The sequence below is a fragment of the Lynx rufus genome, unplaced genomic scaffold, assembly GCF_022079265.1.
Source record: "Lynx rufus isolate CCGP_SWC_20201006 ecotype Redwood Valley unplaced genomic scaffold, mLynRuf1.p SCAF_31, whole genome shotgun sequence".
Classification (NCBI taxonomy): Eukaryota; Metazoa; Chordata; class Mammalia; order Carnivora; family Felidae; genus Lynx; species Lynx rufus.
The window spans coordinates 643076-653782 of NW_025814847.1; the positions used below are offsets into that span (position 1 = coordinate 643076).

General features: G+C 46.5%; 1 protein-coding gene and 1 long non-coding RNA gene across 3 annotated transcripts in view; one reads left to right on the top strand and one right to left on the bottom strand.

Moving 5' to 3' along the window:
- The window catches only part of SLAMF1 (signaling lymphocytic activation molecule family member 1), a 35670-nt gene extending 32320 nt beyond the window's left edge, over positions 1-3350 (top strand). For both annotated transcript variants that reach the window (XM_047093107.1, XM_047093108.1), the window contains one exon: positions 898-3350. In XM_047093107.1, coding sequence (XP_046949063.1) covers positions 898-948 — 51 coding nt within the window. In that variant the 3' untranslated portion in view covers positions 949-3350. The remainder of the gene's footprint in view (positions 1-897) is intronic.
- LOC124521916 (uncharacterized) lies at positions 2496-10705 on the bottom strand. The gene is made up of 3 exons (XR_006964620.1): positions 10510-10705; positions 2853-3317; positions 2496-2581 (listed from the first exon to the last, which is right to left on the bottom strand). It is a non-coding gene; the product is annotated as an uncharacterized LOC124521916 (long non-coding RNA).
- Between the last annotated feature and the right edge of the window lie 2 nt (positions 10706-10707).

Sequence of the window (10707 nt, forward strand, 5' to 3'; positions counted from 1 at the left end):
GTGGCGTGTGGCCCAGACTGAGCCTCGCCATCTCCCCCCACTGCAAAATGACCATGGATTAAACTGGCTTGATGGGAATTATGCCTTTTCCTAAATGGACAGAAATTCTGGGCTGAAATCTTGGCTCTAGTGGGGCTCTATATTAAATAAAGCATTTTCTGAGACAATGGAGGATCAAAAGGCCACAGAAATGCTTCCATTCGCCCCCTGCCCCAAAGCTCCCACAGCCGGACAGACACCCGGAAATGCCTGGGAAGATGCCCCGTCTGCATCGGGACTCTATTCTGAGGACGCTATCCTATCCAATGGGGACAGTGAACACAAGAGTCTGGCTTTAAAAAGTTTTAAGAAAGAATACAGATTTTTAAAGAAGTTTTGTTCATCGAAGCAGTCTGTTATATTTCACATTTTACAGCAACCCCCCCTGAATTCTTCCATTCTTGTCTTTCTTTCTCTACCTCTTGAGTGCACTTGACCTAGAAGATGTCTTTGCCCCAAGTCCTTGTCTCCTCTCCCTTCCTGTGGGCTGCAATCTTTCCTTCTCCCTTTGGGTCTCATTAACCCTTTCTAAACCTCAGTAAATCAGAACATCTTGGCTTCCCCAAACCGTGACCCGCGTCCAACCTAGAGCAGAGCCAATGGCTTTCCTTATAAGGCAGGGGCAGGACACAGAGCAAAGGGGCGCATCTCTCCTGGTCTTCCCAGTGGTGATTGTTGATTGTGTGCACACACCCGGGGAGGAGGGGACGCTGGCAGTGGAGGACCCGAGTGCCGTCCCCGGCAGGTCCCCCCCGCCACCTGATACCTGAGACCCTCTCCTTTTACTAAGCAGCGCGGTTTCCGTTTGCAGCCTGTGAAGCCAGTGCCTGAACCCACAGACTTCTGTTTTGCCCTCAGGAACCAAAGTCCATCACAGTCTACGCCAGCGTGACACTGCCGGAGAGCTGACCCCAGAGACTCAGTGAAGGGACTTTCCGCAGCAACGTGGAGGGGCCCGGATAAGCACCGCGCGTGGCCCCAGGTCCCAAGCTCCCCGCGACACTGTGCACATCTGCCTTCTTCTCAGATCGACGCCCTGGTGATGCTTCTTCCACAACCACCTGTGGGATGGACGAGGGGCCGAGGCTTTCCAAGCGCTCAGCCTGTTCCTCGGGGCTCAGGCCCGGAACAGAGAACTACTTGGTGCAGCTTTCCAGCTCTGTGGTGTAGCAGACGGAATGAGTCATGTGGGTCCCGTGAGCTCAGTCCTCCAGGAGTCTTGCCCCTTGCCCGGACCGGACGATAAGAGCCAAAGGTGGGAAGCTGGGGCCCCCAGTGCCTCCCGGGCAGCTGCCCACCAGCCACGAAGCCTGGGACAGCTCACGTGCCTATGCCTGGTCCTGGGAGCCGACCCCGCTCCCCACGCAGCCCCGATCAGGGCCCTGTGCCTCACTTTCCCCCTCTGGACGGGCAGTGAAGGGTGAACTCCTTATTATAGGTAGAACACTCTGGGATTATTCTATGAAAGAAGCTAATCGAGTCAGTACTTTATTTGCAAAACCCAGAAGCTGAAGGGTCAATAAACCAACAGCAAGACTGTGAAGTCTCTGAGCTTTGAATAATGGAAGGAAAATCACCCAAGAGTCTCAAAAAACTACAGGGTATTTAAGTATAATATTATAGAACATATATATATATATATATATACTTATATATGTGATATTTAAGTATTTAAGAACTCTGAAAAAATGTCCCATGCAGATGGCATTAGGTTTAAAGAAACGTGGCGAGAGTTTGCGATGACACCGTCACGGAGGAATTCAGAATGATCAGAAGTGGCCCCAGGCTGATCTTTCACGTCTCCAAATGATTTTTGAATCCCTATTTCTCTGTTGGCTCCATTGAACAGCAGTGTCGAGCCTCAGCAGAGACCCTCTCGCCACGTTCTGAACCCATTTTACACCCACAGGGTCCTTACCAGGCACCCGTGCCCCACCCCTCCTCACGCTACATTTATCCCGAAGTGGGAAATGAACATATTGTGACCCAACAGCTACAAGTAATTCCACGCTTCCTGACTTCAATTGCAGGCCAGAGACAGAAAGTGTCTCTTTCAGTAAAGTCCTATTTTCTTCCTCTTCTAGCTCTCAGACAGGCCTTCTTCAGTTTAAGCTCTTTTTTTCTGATGGGTTCTTCTATGACCTTAGTGAACGTGGGTTAGGAAATCACCAGCAATCTCACAACCATGTAACGAGGGTCACCGACTGTTCAGCTCAAGGACGCTGAGTGCCAGGGCCACTGCTCTCGTCCTGATGGGACTAGACCCCGACTCCGCCACCCCCTCCCCTGCCTCAGTTGGACTCAGCAACCCAACACTGCCGGTGCCCCGTCTGCACCAAGGTGACCTCCTCCTTGTCTCTTCCTTTCTTGTTTCTAGTTCAGAGTTGGGGCCTGAGTGGCCAGTTCTAGGTCACACGCCCATGTCCTACCTCCAACGGAGACTGGGAATTGAGTATCTGGAACGTTCCATTTTCGTAGTGCTTGGTGGGCTCTCCCTCTTAGGAGTTAGGAATTCTGCAAACACAAGCAGTGGGATTCAATTCTGGGAAGGCAGAAAAAGAAAAAAAAAAAGTTCGCTACTCCACCCTGGTATAAACTGAGGCTCGTTAGCTGTCTATTCTCCAAAACTAAGGGAGCTACTATCAAGGATTTGTAAACTCTGAGGTTATGAGCACTCGGTCCTTTACTACGACTCACATTGTTCTAGCAGATCGGTTCCCAACACCTGGGTTTTTCCCATGGCCGAACCCCAGCCAGTGGAAGGAAGGAAACAAAGTGGGGAAGAAGAGACTATCCCCTCAGAATTCCCAGACCTGGGCTCAAGACCTCACTGAGGAGGATGGCTGTGCCGTGCGGACTTTCAGGCCGACCTTCGAATGACATTTGACGTCCTGTTCTGCACCATCCAGGCTCCGGGTTCAAGCCGGAAAGCAGAGAGCCTTCAGCTCACACCCTTCCCCGAAAGGCACTGTTGCTGGGCTGGAGCGTTCCTTTTCCTCAGGCCTAAAGATGAAAAAAGTCCAGTTTCCCCGTGTTTCTTCTCTCGTGTCTTCTTTTGACCGAGCGTATCTGAATTCTGGAGAACTCAAGAGGAACAGACCATTCTCGGGCTTAAGGGACTGGTGGTGCTCTACGATACGGGCCGGTGTGGTCCCAGGCCTGTCCAGGACACTCACTCTGGCCACGCGAGCCGATGTGCTGGTAAAGGGTGCATATGGGGGCTGAAGGACCACGATTACAGTAAGTTACGTCTCTTCCTGAGTTGTTGTTTCTACCTCCTGGAAATGAATAAAATTCAGACAATCCATCAAGGAACCTGCACTTTTGTCTTGTGTCACCTGAAGGATTCATAACGTAGCAGTATGGCAAGACACGTTCCACAGGCTTGTGTCTCTAAAGCTATGAAGTGCTGAGGGTGTCTCATTCGGTTTGATGAGGTGGGAAGCTGTCCCTTTCCTAGGGTGTGGGCAAGGGTTTTAGCTCAAGGTAGGAGCCACCCTCTGACAGAGACGAGAGCTGTGTGGGCCCACACCTGCTCGTATTCCCAAGGTGAAATAAATATTCGAGTTCCCTGGGGAGCTTTAAAAATATATACTGATGCCCAGACCCTATCTCAAACTCAAACGAAATCTGGGTTCAGATCCACAGAACCACCTCCTTAGAACCAGAAAGGATTTTGTGATGAGTTCCCCACAACAGCCACAAGGGGGAGACGTAGCAATACAGTCCACCCCACACCAGCATCCCCCACACCGCTTCCGGTCTAAAGGATCAGGACTGAGTCACAGATTTGCTGAAGCTGTGGCCGAATCCTCATCAGTTCCCAGCACTTGTGGGCTGGAGGGAGAGTTGACCCCTTTCGTTAGAGATAAGGAAGCCCATTGTGAACTGTCGGCCCGCGCTAGTCAAGGTTCGCCGCAATTAGTTTCTGTCACAGAAGACTCCTAATTTTATTCAACGCTTCCCTCATTCAACAGAGTTATTAAGTTCCTACTAAGTGTTAGAACTTGTCATCTAGGGGGAGATACAAAGGACACAGACAATCGCAGCATCATGATAGGTAGAGGAGCACATGATGCTCTGGGATCCATGGGACGATAAAGGAGATACTGTTAGTAATTACAACGGGGCAATGGTTGGGCAAACCAGAATGTGTTAGTCACCTTAATGACAGGGGACAAAAGGGATGCTCAGGAAGCTCATAGGAGGTGCGCCAGACTCAGAGGGAGGAGTGAGGAGGGTAGGCTTATTTTAGATAAAAAGTTTGAAGGAACAATGAAAATGTAGAAAATTTCCAGCCAAAGATGAAACACTGCAGCTCAGAATTAAAAAAAAAAAAAGAATCAAGATATCAGAGTTACCTTTACTGCAGTCACACTTTAGAGTTGAGAATTAGATGAGAGGGGGGAAAAAAGCATAATTTATGCAAATATTTATGCAAATAGTCAACACTAAATGTGTGCAATTGTTCTGCAAAATTTATACTCTTGCTGACAGTACATTGAAGTTCCTTCTTTCCCTTTCCTCAATAGCAATTGATATTAGCCGATTTTCTTGGCCAATCGCATATGTGATACAACACAGTTGGGTGTGGTTGTTTTTCAATGTTTATTTATATTGAGAAAGTGCGTATGCAAAAGACAGTTGGGGAGGGGCAGAGAGAGAGAGAGGACAGAGAGAATCCCAAGCAGGTCACGAGACTCAATCTCATGACTGTGGGATCATGAACTGAGCCAAAATCAAGAGTCAAATGTTTTCTGGCTCTTGATCTCGGCTCAGGTCATGGTCTCACAGTTTGTGAGTTCAAGCTCCTTGTCGGGCTCTGTGCTGATGGTGAGGAGTCTGCTTGGGATTCTCTCTCTTTCTCTCTCTGCCACTCATTCTCTCTCTCTCTCTCTCTCTCTCTCTCTCTCTCTCAAAATAAATGAACTTAAAAAAAAACTTTTTAAAAAATTAGAAAAAAAAAGAGTCAGACATTTAACCAACTGGGCCATCTAGGTGCCCCATAACACCGTTGTTTTAATGTTCATTAAAATTATGTCTAATTTTTAGACATGAATTTATGTCTCTTTGTAGATTATAACCTCTTTGAAAATATTTTTAAACTATTTTTCCAGTTCACCATTATAGTAAAAATCAATTTGTCATCCAACATATTAATATTTCAAAAAATCACAAGGTATTAATTAGTTAAGTGCCCTTTAAAATTTTTTTTAATGTTTATTTTTGAGAGAGAGACACAGAGTGAGCGAAGGAGGGGCAGAAAGAAAGGGAGACACAGCATCAGAAGCAGGCTCCAGGCTCCAAGCTGTCAGCACAGAGCCCAATGCGGGCCTGGAACTCACCAACCGTGATCATGACCTGAACTGAAGGCAGACACTTAACTGCCTGAGCCACCCACGTGCCCCAGTTAAATGCCCTTTTAAATCTCAAACATTCCTTGGCTTAGATGATAAGTTATATGATTATTCCAGAAATAGGAGAGTCAAGAATTGTCCAGTAGAGTTCACAGTGTGGAGATCATCCCAGCCTACTGAGAGAAATAAATGCTACTATTTCATTTTGTTAGGCAGTAGGGATATCAATACCAATTAATTCTTTTTTTTAAATTTTTTTAACTTTTATTTATTATTGAGAGACAGAGAGAGACAGAGTGTGAGCATGGGAGGGGCAGAAAGAGAGAGGCAGACGCAGAATTTGAAGCAGGCTCCAGGCTCTGAGCTGTCAGCACAGAGCCCGACAGGGGTCTCGAACTCACAAACCGCCACATCATGACCTGAGCTGGAGTCAGCTGCTTAACCCACCGAGCCACCCAGTTGCCCCAATACTAATTAATTCTTATTACTGAAAGAAAAATACAGCTTTGTATAGATTTCTTCAAATGCAACGCGTAATCACTAACAGAACCGATTTGTTTCAGGATTTAGGCCACGCTATTAAGGCAATACAACGTATTGGCAAGAGAAAGAATTTTGCAGTAGAAGCAGTGACGTCTGGCTGACCGGTTTGTGGATGTAAAGCAAGTAGCTCCTCCAAGAAGAAACTAGAAGGAAACAGTGCAGTGAGCTGGCCCAGATGCACCCTCATGACCGTGTTAAGCGGCCAGGTTAATTTGAATAAAAAGAAACACTGGCCATCCTTCCGGCAAATTCCAATTGTATTTCAAGCGATTTTTGTTTCATGAATGCAAGTGCTGTGTTGTTACGTGCCTAAAAGTTTTTGATCACTTTTAAGCAGATTGTGTGTGCCTTTTATCAGACCACATGCTACAGTGTGCTTTTTTTTTTTTCTTTTTGGAGAAAGAGAGAGACAGAGCACAAGATGGGGAGGGACAGAGAGAGAGGGGGAGGCGCAGAGAGAGAGAGCGAGACACCGAATCTGAAGCAGGCTCCAGGCTCCCAGCTGTCAGCACAGAGCCCGACCCGGGGCTCAAACTCACGAACCGTGAGATCATGACCTGAGCTGAAGTCGGAGGCTGAACCGACTGAGCCACCCAGGTGCCCCGCCACTGTTTTCTAATATCGTCTTAGCCCATTCGGGCTGCTGTGACAAAATACTGTAAACTAGGTGGCTTATAAACAACAGAAATTGCTCTCTTGTGGTTCTGGAAGGAAGAAAGTGCCAGATCACGGTGCCAGCAGATTTGGTGCGGGGAGGACCAGATTCCTGGTGTGAATGGCTGTCTTCGCACCGTGTCCTCACATGGAGGAAGGGGGAGGATGCTCTCTGGGGCCATTTTTATAAGGGCACAATCCCACTCATGAGGGCTCCATTCAAATCACTTTCCAAACCCCCCCCCCCAACTTCCCACCTGAGAGCATCACATTGGCGGTTAGATTTCAACATATGGATGGTAGGGGGACATGAACATTCATCCACAGCCGCCATTTTCGGTCCACATACACCAGCAGCATTGCAAGAGTTTCGGTGCTTCCGTATCCCTGCCAATACGTGATATGGCGAGTCAGGTTTCTCCAGAGAAACAGAACCAATTGGATATATACATGTATAGCCAGAATGGGGTTTATCCTAAGGATTTGGCTTATGTGATTTGGCAGGATTTGGCAGCCTGCTGTCTGCCAGTCGAAGAGGCGGGAAAATTGGTGCTGTACCTTCCAGAGTCCAGGAGCACCGATGTGCAATCCCCAGGCAGAGGGCAGGAGGCCGATGACTCCGCCTTACTCCGTGCACCGATTCCCGCCCGTGCTAACCTCCCCCAGGAACACCCTCCCAACACACTCAGAAATTGTGTTTTGCCAGCCCTCCGGGTATCCTGTGGCCCGGTCAGGTTGACACATGAAATTAACCAGCACCGTGAGTTGTTGTTTTATTTTTTTTTTTCATTTTACCCATTTTAAAGGATGTATAGAAGTACCTTACTGTGGTTTGACTTGATTTCCCCGATGGCTAATGACGTTGAGCATCTTTTCACGTACCTGTTGGCCATCTGTGTGTCTTCTTTAGAAAAATGTCTATTCAGATCTTCTGCCCATTTTCTTTAAATTTTTTTTTTAACGTTTATTCATTTTTTTGAGAGACAGAGTGTGAGTGGCAGAGTGGGAGGGGCAGAGAGAGAGGGAGACACAGAATCCAAAGCAGATTCCAGGCTCTGAGCTGTCAGCACAGAGCCCAATGCGGGGCTCGAACTCAAGAACCATGACATCATGACCTGAGGTGAAGTCGGACGTTTAACCGACTGAGCCACCCAGACGCGCCCCCCCCCCCATCATTTTCTGTCTGGATGATCTATGCATTGATGTAAATGGGGTATTAAAGTCTCCTACTGCTATTGTTTTGTTGTCAATTTTTTCTTTTAGGTTTTTTTTTTCATATTTGCTTTATGTATTTAGGTGCTCCTATGTTGGACGCATACATTTTTATAAATGTTACATCCTCTTGCTGGATTGTCTTCTTTACATTATGTAATTTGATGTCTATAACTTAAGATGTAAAGGCATACACAGATGGAAGGTGAAGGGATGGAAAAAGATATTCCATGCAGGTGGAAACCAAAAGAAAGCTGAAGTAGCTATACCTATATCAGACAAAATAGTTTTTATTTTTTTAAAGTTTACTCATTTTTGAGAGAGAGAGAGAGAGCACGAGTGGGGGAGGTGCAGAGAGAGAGGGCGATGAAGGATCCAATGTGGGTTCAGCGCTAACAGCAAACAGTCCAACACTCAAACCCATGGACCGCGAGATCATGACCTGAGTCAAGCAATGATCAGACGTTCAACCAACTGAGCCACCCAGGCACCCCGGACAAAACGGACTCTAAAAACAAAAGATAGTGTATATTCAGGTGTAATATTTTTTACTCTATTCTGCTTTGCTTTCTTTATTTTTCCTGGGAATGTAGCCCCTTCCCTCTGCATGGCAGTGTGAGGGAGAAGCTGCTCATTAATATTTCACTTAGAATCAAATTAAGCTGGAATAGGGGGTGCTTGGGTGACCCCATCGACTAAGCGTCTGACTTCAGCTCAGGTCATGATCTCGTGGTTGGTGGGTTCGAGCCCCGCATTGGGCTCTGTGCTGACAGCTCAGAGCCTGGAGCCTGCTTCAAATTCTGCGTCTGCCTCTCTCTCTGACCCTTCCCCACTCGTGCTCTCTCTCTCTCTTTCTCTCAAAAATAAATAAACCTTACAAAAATTAAGCTGGAATAGGATTCATCTGTAATTAACCTAACCCCTCACCTCCTTCGCCACCCGTGCCTTTTAGATCTTGCTGATATTTGAGGTGGGACAATGTTGGGTTGCAGTTTCCATACTTTTTTGTTTTCTTTTGTATTAAAACTCTGGAATCCAACTATTATGAAATACGCGATACCATACAACTTGCCTCTGATTTCCAGCCCCTCCTCAGTGCCACTTTCTCAGCAAAATTCCGGAGGGGATGGGACTTGTTGGGCAAGACAATTTGGTCTTGCACTGGGGGCTTCCAAATTCCAGCCTGTCTTGCCAGCCCACACCATCACATAAATTTCATCTCATTTGTCCTTCTTCTCAAAGTCTCTGTTTTTGGCAGACTCTCTCTTCTGCTGGTCTGTACCCCAGACCAGATCCTGCCCCAAGTCTTGAGCTGTTTGGCTCTCTGCTCAACTACAAAGGGCATATTTTTTCACCGGAATTCAGTCCATCAAGGTTTTTTTGCATACCTTGCACGTCCCGTAGAAAATCGTGATTTTTATTTTGTTGTTGTTGTTGTTGTTGTTGTTGTTGTTGTTATGGGATGGAAGGACTTGTGTATCTTTCTGCATCATATCAAGAGACGAAGTCTCAGAAGTTAGTATCGTCTTGATAAAAATAGCCTAGTTGTCAGGCAATAAGGCTGAAACACAGAGATAAGACACCGGCCTACGCCCAACAGGAGATAAATCCCTGAGTAATGTACCAATCTAGGGTTTTTGAAGACATAGACATGAGACCAAGCAAGGGCTGTGCACTGTAAGGGAAGATTGAGCATCTTACAGAGAATGAAGGCGGAAGAAAGAGAATACAAAGTCGGCTTTTCAGCAGCTCTTGGCAACTTCATACCCTTTCTTCTTTCTTCCTTCTCTGTGCCACGAATACGTGATTGATGTGTGTTTTTGCACGTGTAGCAATTACATATTTCAGGAAGACCTCTTGCGAAAAATATGAAAGTAATATGGTTCAATCTTGTGAAATGAAATACTCAATTTGGGAAGTTTCATTTTTATTGTCAATGTTTCTTCGGTGCCAGACAGCTGCCTAGCTCAGCACGTGCTACCTTTATGTAGATAAAGGAAACCGACTGCTCGATTTTGGCCAAGTATGTATGAAGAATGAGGAGAAGGATAGGTCGATGAATGACCCTGAAGGCCCAGGAAGGGGCTAAGGACTCCTCTCCGTGGGAAAAGCTTTACTGAGGTCTCAGGGGCCATGTCCTCTGTTTCCCCAGCACTCTCCAGAACTGCTGGGTTCGGGTTTAAACTCCTTGGCCTCTGGGCCCCAATATTTATTCCCACCACCGCTCCCTGACACCCCACACCCCTACGAGGCCCCTGATATTCTTCTAACAGGGAGTGGGAGGTCTCTACCAGAGAACAGTCAGTCCTGTGTTACATCTGGCTCGATCATAATATAATTATATTCATTATATTATATAGTAGATGTATTGTGTACATAATATATAATGTATATAATCAACATAACTATATGCAAAACAATCATATATAGTAGAATTATATATAATCCTATTATATATGATTACATATAACTATAATTACATAATGTGAGTTGTTACCATTTTTAGACTCCTATCGTGTCAACACATTCTTCCTATTCCGTCTTCCCCTACCGCCTTTCGCCCAATAATGCGAACTTGCTTTTCAGGTCTGCCCCAGCTGGACTCTCAGCTCCTCTAGAAAGCCTTCCCCACACTCACCTTGCCTGGGTTAGAGACCCCTGCTGCTCTCCCAGTCCCCCGGATTTTCTCTATTGCAACACTTACCATCCTCTGTGGGAATTGCGTGTTTAATGGTTGATCTCCCCAGCAAGAACCTCGAGCTCCACGAAGGGAGAGACATCCGCTGCTTTGTCGCTCCTTATATTGCCCGCGCCCAGAAGAGTGCCTGGCACGTAACAAGCATCCAATAAGCATTTGTTGAATAAATAGTTAATTAATGCTAGGCATTTTGTGTTATACGAT